The sequence below is a fragment of the Macaca fascicularis genome, chromosome 16 (assembly GCF_037993035.2).
Source record: "Macaca fascicularis isolate 582-1 chromosome 16, T2T-MFA8v1.1".
Lineage (NCBI taxonomy): Eukaryota > Metazoa > Chordata > Mammalia > Primates > Cercopithecidae > Macaca > Macaca fascicularis.
In genome coordinates, this window is record NC_088390.1 from 6,919,579 (window position 1) to 6,941,207 (window position 21,629).

The 21,629-nt window shown below is 45.6% G+C and overlaps 1 protein-coding gene and 1 long non-coding RNA gene across 2 annotated transcripts in view; one reads left to right on the forward strand and one right to left on the reverse strand.

Annotated features, from left to right (window-relative positions):
- Window positions 1–585: 585 nt before the first annotated feature.
- The window catches only part of LOC141408751 (uncharacterized), a 62,221-nt gene continuing 41,177 nt past the window's right edge, over window positions 586–21,629 (reverse strand). Inside the window, exons 2-3 of the long non-coding RNA XR_012425194.1 lie at window positions 2,148–3,151; window positions 586–1,827 (exon numbers count right to left, since the gene is read on the reverse strand). This is a non-coding gene — a long non-coding RNA (uncharacterized lncRNA). The remainder of the gene's footprint in view (window positions 1,828–2,147; window positions 3,152–21,629) is intronic.
- Window positions 1,012–7,969, forward strand: LOC102137290 (polyunsaturated fatty acid (12S)/(13S)-lipoxygenase, epidermal-type-like). The gene is made up of 13 exons (XM_074018414.1): window positions 1,012–1,790; window positions 1,995–2,076; window positions 2,167–2,289; window positions 2,379–2,482; window positions 2,623–2,783; window positions 3,525–3,668; window positions 3,763–3,972; window positions 5,356–5,442; window positions 5,681–5,850; window positions 5,960–6,082; window positions 6,512–6,611; window positions 6,714–6,881; window positions 6,989–7,969. The coding sequence occupies exons 1-13, from the start codon at window positions 1,637–1,639 to the stop codon at window positions 7,166–7,168; spliced, it is 1,806 nt and encodes a 601-aa protein (XP_073874515.1). The 5' UTR covers window positions 1,012–1,636; the 3' UTR covers window positions 7,169–7,969.

The following is a 21,629-nucleotide window of genomic DNA, read 5'->3' on the forward strand; positions in this document are numbered from 1 at the left end:
ATGTGGGCGGATCGTTTGAGGGCAGGAGTTTGAGACCAGCCTGGCCAACATGGTGAAACCCTGTCTCTACTAAAAATACAAAAAAAAATTAGCCAGGCATGATGGCAGGCACCTGTCATCCCAGCTACTGGGGAGGCTGAGGCAGGAGAATTACTTGAACCCGGGAGGTGGAGGTTGCAGTGAGCCGAGATCATGCCACTGCCCTCCAGCCTGGAAGACAATAAAGGGCCAACATGTTTTGGTTATTTTATGACTACATAATCTTTTAAAAAAAGGTTTTGCGAAAATTGTAAAGATCTAGAGTCTGCATTTAGTATTTTTCCCCACAAGAACCTTTAGCTTCTAGCTGCTTTAAATGTCAACTCATCTGGATGTGGCTTATGCTAGAAAGACCTAGAAGAGCTCTTATTATGGATCCCCATTCAATGAAGACACGTTGGCCCTTTATTAAAAATTCATGAATGGCTCGACATTTATGATTTCAGTGTAAAACAAAATGTTAAGGTACATATCTGTATACTTTTTCACTTTAGCCAACTATTTTGAGTCTTTCAACATGAGGAGATGGAAGGGCTGTTCAAGCCCTTTTTTTTTTTTTTTTTTTGGCAATAGCACAGGAGGTCCAGGAGAGAGGCGAGCCGTGGGTGAGCAGGAGTGTCAACTTTCCACTGAAAAATACCCCTGCACTTCAGGCCATTCCACTTCTGTTATCTCCAAAGCTGTGGCAATCGTATTTATATATTCACCAAAACTGGGTGGGCCCTAGTCTTTAGCTGTCATCGTCTGTAGGCTGGTGTGTTCGGCTCATGGCAGAGTGTGAACCTGGCATCGGGGAGTGTTTGTCGAGTGAATAAGGGTGGGGCTGTACTTTCCAGAGCCTCCGGGAGAAACTGGATACAGAGACCCTAGCCTGGCGGCCAGTCTCAACGTTCTTCCCAGTGGGGGAGGAATCTGTGGGTGGGAGGTGGGGAGCCTGAAACCCAAATATAACAGGCAGTCTGGACTGGGCGTGGTTCCCTGGGAGCTGGGTCTCAGATCCTCGTAGAGCTGACTTCTCCCCGGATCCCCGGGCAAGATGGGCAAGTACACGGTCCGTGTAGCCACTGGGAATTTGTTCCTGGCAGGCTCTCCCAACCTGGTGCAGCTGTGGCTGGTGGGTGAGCACGGGGAGGCAGACCTAGGGACGCAGCTGCGACCGGTGTGGGGAAAGGTGAGAGCTGGGGCCCCGGGACTCTGAGGTGTCACTGGGGGCTGGGGCCAGTCGGAGGGTGCTGGAGAAACCCCGGAAGCCAGGTAGAGGCTGAGGTCGGGTGCACTTGGAGTCTGATAGGAAAAGGAAAAGCAAGAGGAACAGGAGAAATGAGAGGCAATTTCCTGCTTGAGCAGAGACCACGAGATGCCCGCTGGGGTGTGCATGGCAGGTCGTGGGGGAAGCTGGCGCCCCACAGTACCAGCTGCTCCTCACCTCCACCTCTCCCCGGGTATGCTCCAGTGGGGAAACAGAGCCAGGATTCTCTGAAGGTTCACCGACCCCGCCACCCTCCCTGAAGACCCCAACCCTGCCACTGAGCTGTGTCCTGTTGCACAGGTGGAGGAGTTTGAGATCGACGTCCCCCTGCACCTGGGGCGCCTCCTGATGGTGAAGCTGCGCAAGCACAACGGGCTGTTGAGTGTCGACTGGTTCTGCAAGTGGATCTCAGTGCAGGGCCCGGGAACCCAAGGCGAGTTTTTTTTCCCCTGCTACCGCTGGGTGCAGGGCCACGGGAGTATCTGCCTGCCCGAGGGCACTGGTGAGCTCGGTGGAGAAGGGGCACAGCCCCTGGCAGGCTGGAGGAAGAAGCGGGTTGGGGGAGGCTACTGTAAAAGAGGGAAAGATGAGGGAGACGGGAAGAAGTGAAGGAGGATGGAGCAGAGGAGGGTGGCTGACGGAGAGACACAAGCGCAGCGCAGAGGGGTGACCAGGGAGGGTGTGTGCTCTTGTCCCCCTCCCCCAGCCCGGACCCTGAGTGATGACCCCCAGAACCTGTTTAAGAAGTACCGGGAACAGGAGCTCGAAGAAAGAAGGAAGGTGTACCGGTGAGCCCCAGAAAGTCTTTGATCCCCCTACCAGATCCCAAGAAACCCGCTGCCCACCCCCTTACGCCTACCTCCGTGTTCTTCCTTCAGGTGGGGCTCCTGGAAAGATGGGTTAATCCTGCCTATAGCAGGGAATAGACAACCGGACCTTCCCAGGGACGAGCGATTCCTCGAGGATAAGGATTTAGACTTTAGTGTCTCCCTAGCAAAAGCGTGAGTGACAGCTAGAGGCTGGGGACTTGCTTCCCAGGGCGCAAGGTGGGATCCTTCGTTGATCATCTTGTACTCCATTCTTTCCACAGGTTGAAGGACATGGCCATTAAGGGGACACTGGATTTCATAAATTGTGTGAAAAGGCTGGAAGATTTCAAAAAAATATTCCCACGTGGAAAGACTGCCCTGGCTGGTCAGTTTCCACAACCTCCCAAAACCAATCTACAGATTTCCAGCCCAGGGAATTTGAAAAAGGAGGGGGATAGAGGATGGAAGAGTAATAGGTCAGCAGGATTAGGAGCTCACAGGCTGCTCCCCAATTGATGTTCCTAGAGCGGGTTCATGATTCTTGGAAGAATGATGCCCTCTTTGGGTACCAGTTTCTCAATGGTGCAAACCCCATGCTCCTGAGGCGTTCTTCAAGGCTCCCCGCCCGCCTGGTGCTGCCTCCAGGGATGGAAGACTTGAAGACCCAGCTGGAGAAAGAACTCCAGGTGCTGCCGTTATCCCCACCTCCCTTCTCTTTGCCTCCTCCTCCTCCTTCATCTGCACTTAAGGCTTCTCAGCTTTGGCACTAACATTCTGCGCCACATAATTCTCTGTTGGGGGGGGCTTTCCTGTGGATCGTAGTGTATTTAGTAGCATCCTTGGCCTCATCCCCCCGGTTGTGACAACCACAAATGTCTCTAGATATTGCTGAATGTCCTGGGGTTGGGGAGTGGGGAGAGGAGGAATCGCCCCGATTGAGAACGTTGATCTACAACATCTCCTCCTGTATCTTCTTTTCTTTCTCTTCCATCTCTACTTTCCTCTCTTCCTTCTTTACTGAACATATATCAGCCTTAGGGAAGAGCTCAAGCTCCTGGAAAGAAATAGCAAGAAAAACTAAACAAAGCCATGGAGAGCTAAAAGCTGAATTTATTTTGGGGGGAGGTGGGTAGATAAAGGAAATATTTTTGCTCCCTGGCTAAAGCTGGCAGAAGAAGGGTTATGTGAAGAGTGCAATGGCCTTATGTGGTGGAAAACCAGAAACTTCACTGCAGGGAGCTCCAAGTCTGAAGGAAGACATCAGTCATGAAAACTTTTGTGTTGTTTTTTGGTTCTAGGGAAAGTGATTGGTGTTTAAAGTAAAATAGACTTGGATGGGTAGAGGAAGGATCCACCCTGGAAAATGAGAGAAGGGCTCCAGAAAACGACTCCAACCCTATTTTCTATTCCTGCCTCTGGCCCTGCAGGCTGGATCTCTGTTTGAAGTGGATTTCTCCTTGCTGGATGGAGTCAAGCCTAATGTCATCATTTTTAAGCCGCAATATGTGGCCGCCCCTTTGGTCATGCTGAAGCTTCAGCCTGATGGAAGACTCTTGCCCATGGTCATCCAGGTAAGAGGGCCCAGGTGTTTTTCTACCAGACACTGATCTCCTTTAGGGACTTAGATACACAAGTCCTCAGCTCCCATTCTCTCTCCTGCTCTAGCTCCAGCCACCTCGATACGGATGTCCCCCACCTCTGCTCTTTCTGCCCTCGGATCCCCCCATGGCCTGGCTCCTGGCCAAGACCTGGGTCCGGAGCTCTGATTTCCAGCTGCACCAGTTACAGTCACATCTGCTGAGGGGACACTTGATTGCTGAGGTTATCGCTGTGGCTACAATGAGAAGCTTGCCTAGCCTCCATCCTATTTACAAGGTACTTCAGCATCTCTGTCATTCTGTATTTGACTGTCCTTCATATTTCAGACTCCTACACGGAGTCTCACCTTGTACATTTCAGTCTAGCAGCAATCAATTTATATGTGGAGACACATACACACACATAAACACACATACGCAGTACTATGGAAACACCCAGGCACACACTTACTATGACGTGGGGGGAAAAGTGAGAATAGGTTTTGCAAATGAGTTGAAATTTGGGCTGAGGTGGTTTCCAGGTGGGCAAGTGAGGGATGGAACATTATAGCCAGAAAGATCAATAGAGGCACGGAAAGAAAGGAACATGGATAATGGGTGAGATTAAAGTGTAGGGCATGAGTTGGGGTGAAAAGAAGAGGTGGGAGGAGATGAGTAGAAGCCATGTTACTTAGTGGGGAGAAGAATCAAGTTATTTTCTGACTATGTGAGGCTTCCAATGCCTATAAAGACCCATTTGCACATGTCAGGAGGGCAACTGGATATGTGAGTCTGGAGTTCCTAGAAGAGGTGTAGGTTGCAAATACAGATTTTAGAGTCATTAGAAAACGAAAGCATTTAAAGTCATTGTACTGGATGAAGTTCTCTAGGGTTTGTAGAGACACTAGAGAATTTGATCCAGATATAACTCTAGGGTGATCCAACATTTACAAATTGAGAAGAGGGAGCAGAGTGAGAAAAGAAACAAGAGAACGAACCTCACTGAGGTAGGAGGAAAACCAAAAAGTGCAATGCATGGCATCCAGGAGAAGAAAGTGTTTCAAGAGGGATGCGTGATTATCTGTCTGAAATGCTGCTGAGAGATCAAGAAAGTTAGAGAAGTGACATTTGGATTTCTCAGTACGGAAGTCGTTGGTTAATAAATGGACATGTGCTATCTCAGGAAAGTGGAGGAAGCCTGATTCATGGGGGAGAGCAGCAAATGTGAGGTGAGTAAGCAAAGACAACACTGGGTGAAGATTTGCTGTGAAAGGGAAAGAAACAAGGTGATGGCAAGACAAGGATGTGGGGGTCAAGCACAGGTTTTCTTTAGGGTATCCAATATTGCACATGTTTGTATGACAGAGAGAAGGAATATCATTATAGGAGGGTGAAGGTCTGGGTGAAGGCAAAAAGGGATGGGCTTATCTGTGGGTACCTGCCAGGATATGAGACTGTGGAAATAAGTAAGCTAAAACTTTCACCATGGGAAGCTCTGAGAAGACACTTTCCCATCTCTATATTCCCAAATGTTACCCTGACCCCAACCAATTTAATGAGAAGGCTGTTTCATAAAGACCCATCCTCTCCCTTCTTTTCTGTCACTTCAACATCCTCTTCCCTCATGGATGCTGGGACCTCTCTTATTTGACCGTGTCCCATTTCTTTCTTCCATAATCAGCTCCTGATCCCCCACTTCCGCTACACCATGGCGATCAACACCCTGGCCCGTAGTCGTCTTGTCTCTGAAGGGGGAATTTTTGACCTGGTACGGAAATGGATGAGTGAAGGGGAGGTGGGTTCAATATTGGAAGAATCCTAGGGGTTGTTTCCCTTTCCCACTCCTCCCCCAAGCTCTCCTTCCTCCATGGAAGGCCTCTCCCAAACCTGCCTCATGCCTGAATAGCTTCCTGCTTAAAAGGGCTAGAGTAGGACCACAGGCCTAGAGTCTCCTGATGCTCGTCTTCCTCCCTCCGCAACGTGGCATGGCTATGGGTTATCCTCAGGTGGTGAGCACTGGTAGTGGGGGCCACGTGGACATTCTTCAGAGAGCCACAGCTTGTTTGACCTATCGTTCCCTCTGTCCTCCTGATGACCTGGCTGACCGTGGACTCCTGGGTGTGAAATCTTCTCTTTATGGCCAAGATGCCATCAGGCTGTGGGGAATCATCAGCCGGTAGGTGAAGGTGGCAGAGAGAGGCAGTGAATGGAGGGGCGGGGGACTGTAGGTCCAGAAGGTCCTGCATCGGCCCCTGAGACTGAGTATCTTCTTCCCTGGGGAGCAGGTACGTGGAGGGGATGGTTGGGCTTTTCTACAAGAGCGACCAAGCCGTGAAGGATGATCTAGAGCTGCAGGCCTGGTGCAGAGAGATGACTGAGACTGGACTGCAGATGGCCCAAGACCGGGGGTGAGACAGGGATCCCTCCCTACTGACCCCTGTCAACACCCACTCCTCTGCAAACAATCTGCTTCTTCTCACATCATGAGACACCCCGCCTGCCCGAGGAACCTGAGAATTCTCCAGGGTGTGTCCAGAAATGCTAACGAGCACTCCTGATCTCCCCAGCCCTCTTCCCACACAGTGTTCTCTCTCCTCATGCACTGAGAGCTTCCTTTGGAACCAGTTACAAATCTTCTCTTAGGCATTTTCCCTCACTCTTCCCTCCCCTCTCGCCATAGCGCATTAACCTTGGAGCACACACAAGGGTGGGAGTCCTAGGGTGTGCAGGCCAGGACCACAGAAAAATAACTTTTCTGTATCTCCACATAGCTCTCCCTGCCTGAGATCTGTTTCGTGTTCTGGTTTCAAGGTCTCCGATTCTCCTCATTTCACCAGGTTCCCCATCTCCTTAGAGTCCCGGGCTCAGCTCTGCCACTTTGTCACCATGTGCATCTTCACATGCACGGGTCAGCATGCTTCTAACCACCTGGGTCAGGTAACCTATGTGATCATCCCCCAAGGGCTCCTGGGATGGAGAAGTGGGGGATCAAATGCCCAAGTCATCAGCCTAGGTTTCTGTGGGCTCCCCTCCCTGCAGCTGGACTGGTACTCCTGGATCCCTAATGGCCCATGCACCATGCGGAAGCCCCCACCCATCTCCAAGGATGTGACAGAGAAGGACATAGTGGACTCACTGCCCAATCTCCACCAGGCACATATGCAAAAGACCGTCACAGACTTTCTTGGCAGACGTCAGCCTGTCATGGTGAGAAGCAAATGCCCGGGTCCTGGGAAGGAGGTAGCTCAAAGGAGGGGAAGTATTCTGGGTTGAGAGCCCCAAGGGGCTGAGCCACCTTGTTTTCCACCTCTCAGGTGGCCCTGGGGCAGCATGAGGAGAAATATTTCTCTGGCCCTGAGCCCCAAGCTGTGCTGAGACAATTCCGGGAGGAGCTGGCTGCCATGGACAAGGAGATTGAGGTCCGGAATGCAGTCCTGGACCTGCCCTATGAATACCTTCGACCCAGCATGGTAGAGAACAGCGTGACCATCTGAGAGGGCTTGCCCGCCTCTGCTCCAAAGCTCCACCATCCCTGAGTGCCTTTTAGTATTCCGTCCTCCTCACATCCTCTGGTGAACAAATTGTCCCCAAAGCTTTGTGGTCAGGGTACCCAGAGCTGCCCACCACACAACTATGGGGAATACACGGTGATGGTCCCCACTGCATTTGGAAGCGGCATCCCCCAAAGCTGCCCTACCTTAAATGTCCATCCAGTCCTGCACTTCCTCACCCCTGATCCCTGGCACACCTCCTCATTGCCAAAGGACCTGGCTTAGATACAAGTAAAAATATACGATTAAATAACAAAACTGATTATGGTGGTGGAAGGTGGGAGGGGAGACCTTGCTCTGTTTCCTGCCCCTTTACTCAGATTCCAAAGGAAGAAAGAAAATTTTTCCAGCAATCTGCTTTTTTCCAAGGGTATGTTGGAACCTCTCTGTCAGGCCTCTGAGCCCAAGCCATCGCATCCCCTGTGACTTGCAAATATATATTTGCCCAGATGGCCTGAAGTAACTAAAGAATCACAAAAGAAATGAAAATGCCCTGCCTTAACTGATGACTTTACCTTGTGAAATTCCTTTTTCTGGCTCATCCTGGCTCAGAAAGCTCCCCCACTGAGCACCGTGTGACCCCCACTCCTGCCCACCAGAGAACAACCCTCCCCCCTTTGACTATAATTTTCCTTTACCTACCCAAATTCTATAAAACGGCCCCACCCTTATCTCCCTTTACTCTCTTTTTGGACTCAGCCCGCCTGCACCCAGGTGATTAAAAAGCTTTATTGCTCACACAAAGCCTGTTTGGTGGTCTCTTCACACGGACACGCATGACACTCTCTAAGTTAAATGACAAATGTTCTGGATGACCGAGCCCACTGGGGCTCAGAAACCTGGCTCTTGACAAGGGTTTTTGGCTTGAGGCCTCTGCGAATCCCCAACAAGCCGTCCCTTAGGCTACCTGCAGCAACACCTCCGGTGTGACTCCTGGCACAGCCCTCCTGGCACGGTCCCTCCCCGCTGCATCCCAGTCTTCCTCTCAGTCCTGTCCCAGGACTCTTGATAAACCCTCTTCTCATCAAGCTCTATCCTACCATCCTTAAAACATACCATGGATCCCAGAGTCCTAGATATTGGAGATAAACGGATCAAGAAGGAACTAGTAGGCCAGGCTCTATGTTAGAAATTTTAAATATATCAATTTATCGCACCAGGCGCAGTGGCTCATGCCTGTAATCCCAGCACTTTGGGAGACCCAGGCAGGTAGATCATCTGAGGTCGGGAGTTCGAGACCAGCCTGACCGACATGGCGAAACCCCTTCTCTACTAAAAATACAAAATTAGCCGGGCATGGTGGCGGGTGCCTGTAATCCCAAATCCCAGTTACTTGGGAGGCTGAGGCAGGAGAATCACTTGAACCCGGGAGGCGGAGGTTACAGTGAGCCGAGATCGCGCCACTGCACTCCAGCCTAGACAATAAAGAGGGAAACTCGGTCTCAAAAAAATTTTTTTTATCCTCACAACTTCTCTGTGAGGTTGGTATCACTGTCACCATCTTATAACAGGAAAATGAAGGTTGGAGAGAGAAGGGCAGAAATGACCTGGCACCAAAATGCAGCAGAGTCAGATTCCATTCGCTAGAAGGAAGCAAAGCCCAGGATTGTGGTCATAGCAATAACAGTTAAAAGACTGATTATAAAATCTAGAGGCCAATGAAAGCTTTGGATGGATCTGATGTAATGGGGGGAAAAAAAGAGAAAGATTCTTTGAGTCTTTTAAAGAATCTTACACATTCAAATTACTTATGTGCCATATATTTTAAAAAGGAACATAGACAATACGGTTAATATGGTAGAAATAGACATGTGTGAGCCATCCAAATTCACCTACTGATGCCCTCAACCTTCTAATGTCCCGTCCTGTTCTATGTATTGCTTCCATCCATCATATGGCTCTTTTCAGTAGATGACAAAAGAATTTTAAGATAGCCACAGACCATAGACTCACAGAATCTTTGACTTGGTTGCTAGAAGTTTTTGTGGTTGCATGGAATGGTAGCAAGGAGACTCAGAAGAGAGGGAGGGGATGAGGAAGAGGCAGAGGTCACGCTGAGATTTTCAGTTTCGGCATGATTGGCGAGAAATACAAAGATTCAGAAGGAAGGTTGTTTTAAGTTTGATGTAATAGCGGGGTCCTTCTGGGAAGAAATTAAACAGGTAATTGGAGAGGCTGAACTGAAAAAAGAAAGGAGGTGAGTTCTACAGTTTGGATGATATTATGAACAAGGGAAAAAGAAGAGTCAGGGGCCAAGGACACCTTGAGATATACTCAAGAGTTAGGGATATAAAAGAGAACATGAGGCCAGGCACAGTGGCTCATGCCTGTAATCCCGGCACTTTGGGAAGCCAAGGTAGGTGGATCACCTGAGGTCAGGAGTTCAAGACCAGCCTGACCAACAAGGTGAAACCCATCTCTACCAAAAATTAGCTGGGCAGGGTGGCATGAGCCTCTAGTCCCAGCTACTCAGGAGGCTGAGAGGAGAATTGCTTGAACCTAGGAGTCAGAGGTTGCAGTGAGCTGAGATCGCACCACTGCACTCCAGCCTGGGTGATGGAGCGAAACTTGTCTCAAAAAAAAAAAAAAAAAAAAAACATGAAGCCAGGAAGTGAGAATGATCCTAGTTTGAAAAGTAAGAGGAGGAGCTGGATGATGCAGGTCACAGAAGCCAAGAAAAAAGAGAAGTTCAAGGCTAGAGGGGACAGGAAATTAGGTCTTCCCACACCCCCTGTCATCACTCCCTATGACTGAGTTCTTTTTTTTTTTTTTTTTTTTTTTTTTTTGAGATGGAGTTTCACTCCTGTTGTCCAGGCTGGAGTGCAGTGGCGTGATCTCAGCTTACCGCAACCTCTGCCTCCCAGATTCAAGCGATTCTCCTGCCTTAGCCTCCCGAGTAGCCAGGATTACAGACATATGCCACCACCCACAGCTAATTTTTGTGTTTTTAGTAGGGATGAGGTTTCATCATATTGGTCAGGCTGTTCTCAAACTCCTGACCTCAGGCGATCCACCTGTCTCAAAGCCTCCCACAGTGCTGGGATTACGAGTGTGAGCCACCACGCCCAGCAGCTCTCCCATTTTCTAGGTGTGTCACCTCCCATTTTCCTTCCCAGTCTGCTCCCCATCCTCCCATGTTTCCTCAGCAAGTGTCCTCATGTCTTCTGCACAGCACAGTCATATCCTCAGTCCAGCTTTCAGATTCTCCCACCTCATCTCTCAAGAGTGTCTGATATAACGACTCTTTTACTGAGGTCATCTGTTCAGGCACCTGTGCCTATGAGAGGCTTACTGTGATCTCTGAATCTTTGTTTGTGGTAATCCTATCTGGACTGCTCACCTCTAGATTTCTTATGAAATCACCTCTCATTTCTACAACAGGCGCAAATTGCCTTAAAGCTCAGTGTCCTGGCTTTGATCGATCCTTCGCTCTCTAGTCTGCCTGCACTCATGAAGGGTCACGCTATTAAAAAACTCCACGTGGTGCCATGTATGTTGTATTCCATGTGGAAGGTGCCCTCTGGAGTCTGCCAGAGACAATGAATAAACATTAGCTGTCAGAGACAATGAATAATCTTGGAAGTGTTGAAAGAAAATACCGGCCAGACTAAAGACTTTCTACAAATCAGTGAGAAGAAATAGGCAGCTCAATTAAAAAATGGACAAAAGGCCGGGCACAGTGGCTCACGCCTATAATCCCAGCACTTTGGGAGGCCGAGGCAGGCAGATCATGAGGTCAGGAGATCAATATAGCAGCTGTATGTAAAAAATGATATTGAAAGTATCCTGAGTTCTGGAGTTGCACCGATTCTATTAGGCTGAGAACCCCAGTTTCAAGTTCATCTCTTCATTTTTCTCTCATCCCATTTCACAGCAGCTTAACAGCAGGTCCTTTGTGTTCGTTTCTGGCCCATAGAGGGATCTTTATTCAAAATCATGGGGTTGTCTCTAAATTTCTGCTAAGCTAATGAATGGTGTTAGTATGTTCTCTTCTCTCCAGGGCAGAGGCAGAGATTATTATTATTTTTTTTTTGATTAGCCAAAAGCAACATTACACAATAAATCACGTATCATTTTAAAAGAAGAGTTAACTATTATAACGAAAAGATAAAATGCCATGGCGTTCAGGCAATGGTGGATTAAAAGTGCTTCGCACCTATCAGTTCTGTAAAACCTAGCTTAAGTCTGTTGGTCTAACTTTTTAACTAGACTTACCTTCCTTTAGAAAATATTTGATGTGCAGAGAGCTAGACTGAGGGTCTAGCAGTCACAGATCACCTTAATCCAATCAGGAACTAAGATTATTTGATGCTGGGTTTTAATCACTTTAAGGCCTGAATTTCCACCCCACCTGTACCACTAGGGTGCAGCTCTTTGAGGTCCTAACCCAAAGTGGGTGAGAAAGAGAGACATACAGGGATGGCCGAGAGTCCTTCAAAGACATCATCGCCACAGATTAAAGAGAAATCTTAAATGTAGAGAAAAATCTCATTACTTTCACATGGGCATCAATAATACAGATAGCATTTTCTCAAATGAAACATTAGCTGCCAGAGACAATGAATAATCTTGGAAGTACTGAAAGAAAATACCGGCCAGACTAAAGACTTTCTACAAATCAATAAGAAGAAATAGGCAGCTCAATTTAAAAATGGACAAAAGGCTGGGCACGGTGGCTCACGCCTATAATCCCAGCACTTTGGGAGGCCGAGGCAGGCAGATCATGAGGTCAGGAGATCGAGACCATCCTGGCCAACATGGTGAAACCCCGTCTCTACTAAAAATAATAATACAAAAATCAGCCGGGGGTGGTGGCACACGCCTGTAGTCCCAGCTGCTCGGGAGGCTGAGGCAGGAGAATCACTTGAACCCGGGAGGTAGAGGTTGCAGTGAGCTGAGATCGCGCCACTGCACTCCAGCCTGGTGACACAGCAAGACTCCATCTCAAAAAAGAAAAGGAAAAATGGACTAAAGACTTGAACATGGCCGGGCGCGGTGGCTCACGCCTGTAATCCCTGCACTTTGGGAGGCCGAGGCGGGCGGATCACGAAGTCAGGAGATCGAGACCATCCTGGCTAACACGGTGAAACCCCGTCTCTACTAAAATACAAAAAATTAGCCGGGCGCGGTGGCGGGCGCCTGTAGTCCCAGCTACTCGGGAGGCTGAGGCAGGAGAATGGCGCGAACCCGGGAGGCGGAGCTTGCAGTGAGCCGAGATGGTGCCACTGCACTCCAGCCTGGGCGACAGAGTGAAGACTCCGCCTCAAAAAAAAAAAAGACTTGAACATACTTTTCTCATGGGGACATCCAAATCTCAGCAAATATGTGGAAAGGATTATATTTGATGATTCTATTTTGTCAGTTTAATATCACATCAACTTTTAAAGTATCTGGAGGAGTTGCCCCCATTTTGGTTAAGTCCGATGGCCGCATGGCTCAATTCATTGGTTGCATCTCTAGCTTTGGTTACTGCTCTGGAGAATTGCCTGATTCCATACTGCATGAAGTTTTAAGAGATTTGAATAGCCAGAGAAATCTCCAAACCTAACAAAAGGGTCCTATATTATATAAATCTTACAGAAATACCCAAGGCCTCTCATCACATCTCCAGATCTTCATCTGTCTCTCTCTAATACGTGACCAAAGACGCTGTCCTTGACTAACTCTGGGTCACTGGGATGCTCGTTTTCCCCCTCCCACCTTATTATTTGGATACTTTACCAGAATGGGTAGGAAGTCTGCTGGTCAGATATAGATCATAGTCATCACAGTCAACAGCAGTCTATGTGGATTCTTGGTAGCATTTGACACAGCCACTTTCACTTTGCTTAAATACTTTTCTCTTACTCTCTATGACACCATAGTCTCCTGGTTGTCCACTTTCCTCAATGGCTCTCTGCCATGCCAGTACCCATTCCAGGGAGTCCTTGGTTTCCAGTCGTCCTGATTTTCACTCACAAGCTACCATTCAAATTTAAACAAATAGGCCGGAAACTCCGTCTCTAGGCTTTTGGGAAGGGCCCATAGGGCAATGACTGGGTTTCTCAATTGATTAGAAGGTACATTGTTAAGGTAACAGCTGTGGTAACAAATCAGCCCAAATGAATAATGGTTCAAAGATAATAGACATTCTCTTTCTTCTCACTCCTGACAAATTTAAAACAATGGTTCCTGATTGGTGTGTAGTTCTCCTTCACTAATTTAGGGACTCAGGCTCTATCATGTGGCTCTGCATATTTAACATGTGGCCACCATGCTTGAGAACATCAAGGTAGCAAAATAAGAGAACATAAAAGATGACATGTATGTTGTTTTTACGGGACACACACACAGCAATCAGAATCCCTGGCAGGAAACAGTTGGCATAATCAAAGTCAGTGTTTATAAATCTCTTATATTTTCTCTACCATAAAAATTGCTATTGCTATTTGATGCATTGATATTATTGTTATATTTTTATTGTGAATTATTCCCTCTAGTCTTCAAAAGGCTTGGCATGGAGGCTTACGCCTGTGCTCCCAGCACTTTGGAGGCCGAGGCGGGCAGATCACAAGGTCAAGAGATCGAGACCATCCTGGCCAACATGGTGAAACCCCGCCTCTACTAAAAATAATAATACAAAAATTAGCTGGGCATGGTGGCCCGTGCCTGTAGTCCCAGCTACTCGGGAGGCTGAGCAGGATAATCACTTTGAACCCGAGAGGCAGAGGTTGCAGTGAGCCAAGATCGTGCCACTGCACTCCAGTCTGGGCAACAGAGTGAGATTCCATCTAAAAAAAAAAGAAGAAGAAGAAAAAAAAAAAGTATCCTTGCTTTCTGCTCTGAATTCTATAATTTTTTTTTTTTTTTTTTTTTTTTTGAGATGGAGTCTTGCTCTGTCACCAGACTGGAGTGCAGTGGCGTGATCTCGGCTCACTGCAACCTCCGCCTCCCAGGTTCAAGTAATTCTCCTGCCTCAGCCTCCCGAGTAGCTAGGTCTATAGGCACACATGACCACGCCCAGCTAATTTTTGTTTTTAGTAGAGACAGGTTTTCACCATGTTGGCCAGGATGGTCTCGATCTCTTGACCTCGTGATCTGCCTGCTTTGGCCTCCCAAATTGCTGGGATTACAGGTATGAGCCATGGTGCCCGGCCTATAATATCTAATTTTAAGATTATGAATGCTTTTGTTTTCATTTGTCTGTTACACATTTACCCATCCTTTTATTTTCAACTTCCAGAATCAGTTTATTTTAAATGTACCTTTTGTGTAGAGAGTTGGGTTTTTCTTTGTAATCTAATATAAAAGTATTTTTCTTGTAATACATGCTATGTTCATTTACATCATTTACATCTATTGATATATTTTTTAGTTTTTCATGTGATTTTTTTAGATTTATAAATTATAATATTTTACTCTGTGGTTTCTTATTGCAGTTAGACTGTTCAAGCAGGTTTATGATTTTGATCTAGCAATAATCTTTATAATTTATTTGGTACAAAGACCTTAATCTCATTTAAAATACCTATTTCTTAGTATGAGCAATGATGAAATTGGCTTGTAGATATTTCCTCCCTCTCATCACCAAATTTTTGTTGATATCTTTTTAAAATTTATTCTTAAATGTATGTATACTTCCACTACTTGAATTGTCATCAAACAGGGAATAGTTGTGTATTAGAGTTCTCCAGAGAGACCCAATAGGATAGAGAGATATACACATACATATACACATACATATACATATACGAGGGGGTTTATTATGGGAATTGGCTTATGTGATTATGGAGGCTGAGAAGTCCCACAACAGGCCATTGGTGAACTAGAGACCCTAGGATGCTGGTAGTATGGCTCAATCCAAGTCTGAAGGCCTCAGGACCAGGGAAGCTGATTGTGTAATTCTTGGTCTGAGGCCACGGTCCTGAGAACCTGTGAAGCTGCTGGTGTAAGTCCTGGAATCCAGGCTGGGAGACCTGGAGTTCTGGTGTCTAAGGGAGCAGATGAGTTTATCCCAGCTCTAGGACACATGTCTGCCCTTGTCTTGGTTTATCATAAGTATTTTTAACTCATATGGAACTGTTTGGATACATGTTTTATTTGCTCCCTAGGAATATATTTCTGGTGAGCTTTTTGTTGTTTTTTGTTTGTTTGGTTGGTTTTTTGAGACACAGTTTCACTCTGTTGCCCAGGCTGCAGTACAGTGGTGCGATCTGGGCTCACTGCAACCTCCACCTCCTGGGTTCAGGCGATTCTTGTGCCTCAGCCTCCCAAGTAGCTGGGATTACAGGCACATGCTACCACACCCAGCTAATTTTTGTATTTTTAGTAGAGACAGGGTCTCTCCTTGTTGACCAGGATGGCCTCGATCTCCTGACCTCGTGATCCGCCCATCTTGGCCTCCCAAAGTGCTAGGATTACAGGCATGAGCCACCGCGCCCGGCGGAGATTTCTTTTTATGTAGGTGATTTTTGTGTTCTCACATGTGTCTTCTGAATGGAGGCAGGTAGAGAGAAACAAGAACCACTAACTAGTTAGGAATTTAACTTGCCGACACATAATTGATACAGCCTTAACTACTATAAAACACCTGTTGACTATATGGTCAGGTCTATAACTTTCTAGGGTAGGCACAGACCAATCATTTATGAAATAATAAACATAATAATGTATTTCTTAAAAGGTCTTTTACATTTACTTTCATTTCAACCGTTTCTAAAGATTTTTATTTCTTTGTGGAGATCTAAGTTATTGTCTGGTGTCATAATGTTTTTCCCTGAGGAACTTATTTTAGCAGTAGTTGTAGTACAACTTTGTTGGTAATGAAGTTTCTTAGTTATTGTTTGTCGGAAAAAGTTTTAATTTACTCTGAATTTTTTTTTCCTTTATTTTTTGAAACAGGGTCTTGCTTTGTCATCCAGGCTGGAGTGCAGTGGTGCAATCGTGGCTCACTGTCCCAGATGAGAAGTTTGAAATGGATCTCATGGGGCTAAAATCAAGGTGTCAGCAGACCTTTATTGCTGCTGAAGTCTCTGGTGGAGAATTTGTTCCTTGCCTTTTCTGCCTTCTAGAGTCCACCTGCATTTCTTGGCCCATGGCCACATCTCCCTGACTTCTGCTTCTGTCTTCATATCTCCTTTTCTGACTCTCCTGCTTCCTTCTTTTCCTTAAAATGATCCTTATATTATTGGATTCACTCGGATAACATAGCCTCATCTCCCCATGGCAAGGTTGTTAATCATACGTGCAAAGTCCCTTCAACATGTAAGAAAACATATTCATAAATGCTGGAAACATTCATAAATGTTGGGGATTAGGACATGGACATTTTCTACCTACCGCAGTATCCATCAACTCTGAAAGTGTCCCTGTGCCCTTTTAGAGCCCCTTCCTATAGTTCCTTCCTCCCTACATTCTACACCCATGTCCCTGGGCAACCACTATCTACTTTTTGTCACTATAAATGAGTTTGCATTTCCTCAAATTTTATATAAATTGAATTATAAAATATGCAGGGTTTTTATTTGGTTTTCACTCAGCAAAATGATTTTGAGATTTATCTTTGTTGTGGCCTGTGTCCACAGTTTGCTATTCTTTTCTGTTGAGTAGTGTTCCACTACATGTATATACTACAACTTAAGAAAAATCTGCCACTTGCTGATGGACATTTGAGTTCTTTACAGTTTTTGACTCTTGTAATAGTCAAATATTGACATATATAAAGTATAATACAGCTGCTATGGACATTTGTGAACAAGTCTTTGTATTGGCATATGATTTTCTTTCTCTTGGGTAAATATCTATAAGGGAAATATTTCACTTGGGGATGACTGGTTCACACAGTATATGTATGCTTAACTTTCGTAGAAACTGCCAAACTGTTTCCCAAAGTGTCTGTATCTGTTTACGTTCCTACTAGAGTTCCAGTTACTCCACATCCTCACCAACAGTTGGTTTTATGGTTAGTATTTTTAATTTTTAGCCTTTTAATAGTTATACAGGCTGGGCGCAGTGGCTCATGCCTATAATCCCAGCACTTTGGGAGGCCGAGGTGAGTGGATCACAAGGTCAGGGGTTTGAGACCAGCCTGTCCAAATGGTGAAACCCCGTCTCTATTAAAAATACAAAAATTAGCCAGGCATTATAGCACACACCTATAACGCCTATAACCCCAGCTACTCACTGATTGCTCCTGTATCTGGTGCATATATATTTAAGGTAGGCATTCTTGTTGAATTAAATCCTTTGACATTATGTAATGCCCTTCTTTGTCTTTTTTAATCTTTGTTGGTTTAAAGTCTATTCTGTCTGAAATTGGCATTGCCTATAACCCCAGCTACTCAGGAGGCTGAGGCAGGAGAATCACTCGAACCTGGGAGGCAGAGGTTGCAGTGAGCAAAGATCACACCACTGCACTCCAGTCTGGGCAACAGAGCGAGACTCCCATCTCAAAAAAAAAAAAAAAAAAAAAATGGTATACAATGATATTGCATTATGGTTTTAATTTGCATTTGCTTAATGTCTGATGATGAATAGCTTTTCATATGCTTATTAGTCATCCAGATATCTCCTTTCATGAAATGTTTGTTCAAATATTTTCCCCAGTTTTTTTGTTTGTTTTGTTTTGCTTTTTTAGTCAGGGTCTTGCTCTGTCACCAGGGCTAGAGTCCAGTGGAGTGATTTTCTATCTAACTGCAGACTCCAACTCCTAGTCTCAGGTGATCCTCTCACCTCAGCCTCCTGAGTACGTGAGATTAGAGGTGTGCACCACCATATCTGGCTAATTAAAACAAATTTTTTTTTGGAGATTCAGGGTCTCGCTACATTGCCCAGGCTGGACTCAAACTCCTGGGTGCAAGTGATCCTTCCACCTCATCTGCCTCCCAAAATGCTGGGATTACAGACATAAGCCACTACACCTGGCCTAATTTTGCCTAGCTTTAATTACATCATTTGTGTTCTTATTGAGCTTTGAAAATTCTTTATATATTCTGGATACAATTAATTTATCAGATATGATTGCAAATATTTTCTTCCAGTCTGTAGCTTGTCTTTTCATTAACAGTGTGTTTCAAAAAGCTTTAATTTTGTGAAGTCCAATGCTTCCATGTTTTTTCTTTTTATGAGTCATGCTTTGGTGTCATATCTAACAACTCTTTGCCTAACTGATTGCTCCTGTATCTGGTGCATATATATTTAAGGTAGGCATTCTTGTTGAATTAAATCCTTTACCATTATGTAATGCCCTTCTTTGTCTTTTTTAATCTTTGTTGCTTTAAAGTCTGTTTTGTCTGAAATTAGGATTGCAACCCCTGCTTTTTTCTGTTTTCCATTTGCTTGGTCGATTTTTTCTTCCTCTGTTTTGAGCCTGTGGGTGTCATTTCATGTGGGCTGGGTCCCTTGAAGACAGCATACCATTGGTTCTTGCTCCTTTATCCAGCTCGCCACCCTGTGCCTTTTAATTGGGGCATTTAACCCATTTATATTCAAGGTTAGTATTGATATGTGTGGATGTGATTCTGTCCTTATGTTGTTAGCTGGTTATTATGCAGGCTTATTTGTGTGATTGCTTTATAGTGTCACTGGTCTGTGTACTTACATGTGTTTTTGCAGTTGTTAGTAATGATTCATTTTTAGTGCTTCCGTGAGGAACTCTTGTAAGTCAGTTCTGGCGGTAATGAATTCCCTCAGCATTTGCTTATTTGAAAATGATCTTATTTCTACTTTGCTTATGTAGCTTGGATTGGCCAGATAAGAAATTCTTGATTGGAATTTCTTTTCTTTAACTATGTCGAATATAGGTCCTCAATCTCTTCTGGATTGCAGGGTTTCTGCTGAGAGGCCAGCTGTTAGTCCAGTGGGCTTCCCTTTGTAGATGACCTGTCCTTTTTTTTTTTTTTTTTTGCAAGTAAAGGCCTGAAAATTTATTTTAATTGATGAAAACAAAAAACCCACAGATCCAAGAAGGTCAGTGGATCCTAAACAGAAAAAAATATTTTTAAAAAAAGCACAAGAGGGTATATCATAATCAAATTTTCTGAACACATATGATAAGGAGACATTTTAAAATGTGGTCAAGGCAGGGCGCGGTGGCTCAAGCCTGTAATCCCAGCACTTTGGGAGGCCGAGGCGGGTGGATCACGAGGTCAGGAGATCGAGACCATCCTGGCTAACATGGTGAAACCCCATCTCTACTCAAAATACAAAAAACTAGCAGGGCGTGGTGGCGGGCGCCTGTAGTCCCAGCTACTTGGGAGGCTGAGGCGGGAGAATGGCGTGAACCCGGGAGGCGGAGCTTGCAGTGAGCCGAGATCACGCCACTGCACTCCAGCCTGGGAGACACAGCGAGACTCCGTCTCAAAAAAATAAATAAATAAATAAAATAAAATAAAATAAAATGCGGTCAGAGAGAAAAGACATTTTGTACAGAGAAACAAAAAAAGAATGAACAAAGCCTGCAAGAAGTATGGGATTATGTAAAAAGACCAAATCTACGTCTGATTGGGGTGCCTGGAAGTGAGGGGGAAAATGGAACCAAGTTGGAAAACACTCTTCAGGATATCATCCGGGAGAACTTCCCCAACCTAGTAGGGCAGGCCAACATTCAAATTCAGGAAATACAGAGAATGCCACAAAGATACTCCTCAAGAAGAGCAACTCCAAGACACACAATTGCCAGATTCACCAAAGTTGAAATGAAGGAAAAAATCTTAAGGGCAGCCAGAGAGAAAGGTCGGATCACCCACAAAGGGAAGCCCATCAGACTGACAGCAGATCTCTCGGCAGAAACTCTACAAGCCAGAAGAGAGTGGGGCCAATATTCAACATTCTTAAAGAAAAGAATTTTAAACCCAGAATTTCATATCCGACCTGTCCTTTTTCTGTAGCTACCTTTAACATCTTTTCTTTCATTTTAACCTTGGAGAATCTGATGATTATGTGTCTTGGGTGATGATATTCTTGTGAAGTATTTTGTGGGGGTTCTCTGCGTTTTCTGAATTTAAAAGTTGGCCTCTTTAGCTAGGTTGGGGAAGTTCTCGTGGATGATACCCTGAAATGTATTTTCCAAGTTGCTTCCATTCTCTCCATCTCTTTCAGGGATACCAATAACTCATATATTTGGTCTCTTTACATAACCCCATATTTCCTGAAGATTTTGTTTATTCCTTTACACTCTTTTTTCTTTATTCTTGCCTGCCTTATTTCAGAAAGCCAGTCTTCAAGCTCTGAGATTCTTTCCTGAACTTGGTCTTGCATTGTGATTGCATTATGAAATTCTTGTAGTGTGCTTTTCAGCTCTATCAGGTTATTTATGTTCTTTTCTATACTGGCTATTTAGTCTGTCCACTCTATCATTTTATGATGATTCATGGCTTCCTTAGACTGAGTTTCAATCTTCTTCTGAATCTCAATGATCTTCATTCCTATTTATATTCTGAATTCTATTTCCATCATTTCAGCCATCTCCTCCAGCAAAGGTTCTTAACTGAGATAAGTAGTGCAGTTGTTTGGAGGAAAGAAAGCACTCTCGCTTTTTAAGCTGTCAGAGTTTTTGTGCTTGTTCTATCTCATCTTTGTGGGCTGATGTTTCTTCAGTCTTTGAAGTTGCTGTCCTTTGGACGAGGTTTTTTAAAATTTAGTCCTTTTTGATGACCTTGGGTGTTTGATTGTGGCATAAGGTGGTTTCAGTCAACTGGCTTCATTTCTGGAAGATTTTAGGGAGCTGTCTCATCTCAGCATTCCTGGACTGAGTGCTCTAACCCTGAGGAACTGGTATCAGGCCCAAGCTTTGTTCTCTGGCTCAAAGTTAGGAACCTACTGTGCTGGAGGGACCAAGGTGCTCCTGGACCACTGGTCACATTACTCCAATGGGTGGTACCAGCCAAAGTACTTCATAGGGCAGTGGCCACTGGATTAGTTTTCATTTGCACATACCAGCAGCAACAGCAGTGGCACCACGGTAAGGTGAATGCTCATGGGCTGCAGCAGGATGCTAATGGTGCTGGGGTACCAGCCTCCATGCTGGCATTCACAGCAGCAAAAGAGGTAGCATGACTTGGGCGGTGCAAGGGTCTTCCGCCAGTGACCATGTGTATGTTTGTGGTGGTGGTGGTGGTGTTAGCAAGGATACAGGGTGGTGTTGGGAGCAGGACTGTGTGTGCAGCTCTGTGTGTGCTCACATGAAAGGAGGTGGCTGCTCAGGGAAGGGTGAGATTCACTGTTCTCTATGCCTAGTTTTGTGCCAGTTGCAGTTTTGGCACAGGGCCAGGGCATTGTTGGTAGCAGAGCTGGTGTGTTCCACGCCCACCAACACTGACAAGTATGGCAAGGGACAGGAGAATGGGGTGTACTCGTGCCAGCAACAGTGTCATGGCAGGGTGTGCATACATGTGCACTGGTGGGGAAGGGAAGGCAAAGTTTGCTT

Bases quoted from the DNA above. Each gene is read 5' to 3' on its own strand.
- LOC102137290 (XM_074018414.1), top strand. From the start codon at position 1,637: ATGGTGAAGCTGCGCAAGCACAACGGGCTGTTGAGTGTCGACTGGTTC. The intron at 2,290-2,378 runs GTGAGTGACAGC...TTCTTTCCACAG, and splicing joins AGTGTCTCCCTAGCAAAAGC to GTTGAAGGACATGGCCATTA. The intron at 6,083-6,511 runs GTGAGACAGGGA...TCATTTCACCAG, and splicing joins CAGATGGCCCAAGACCGGGG to GTTCCCCATCTCCTTAGAGT.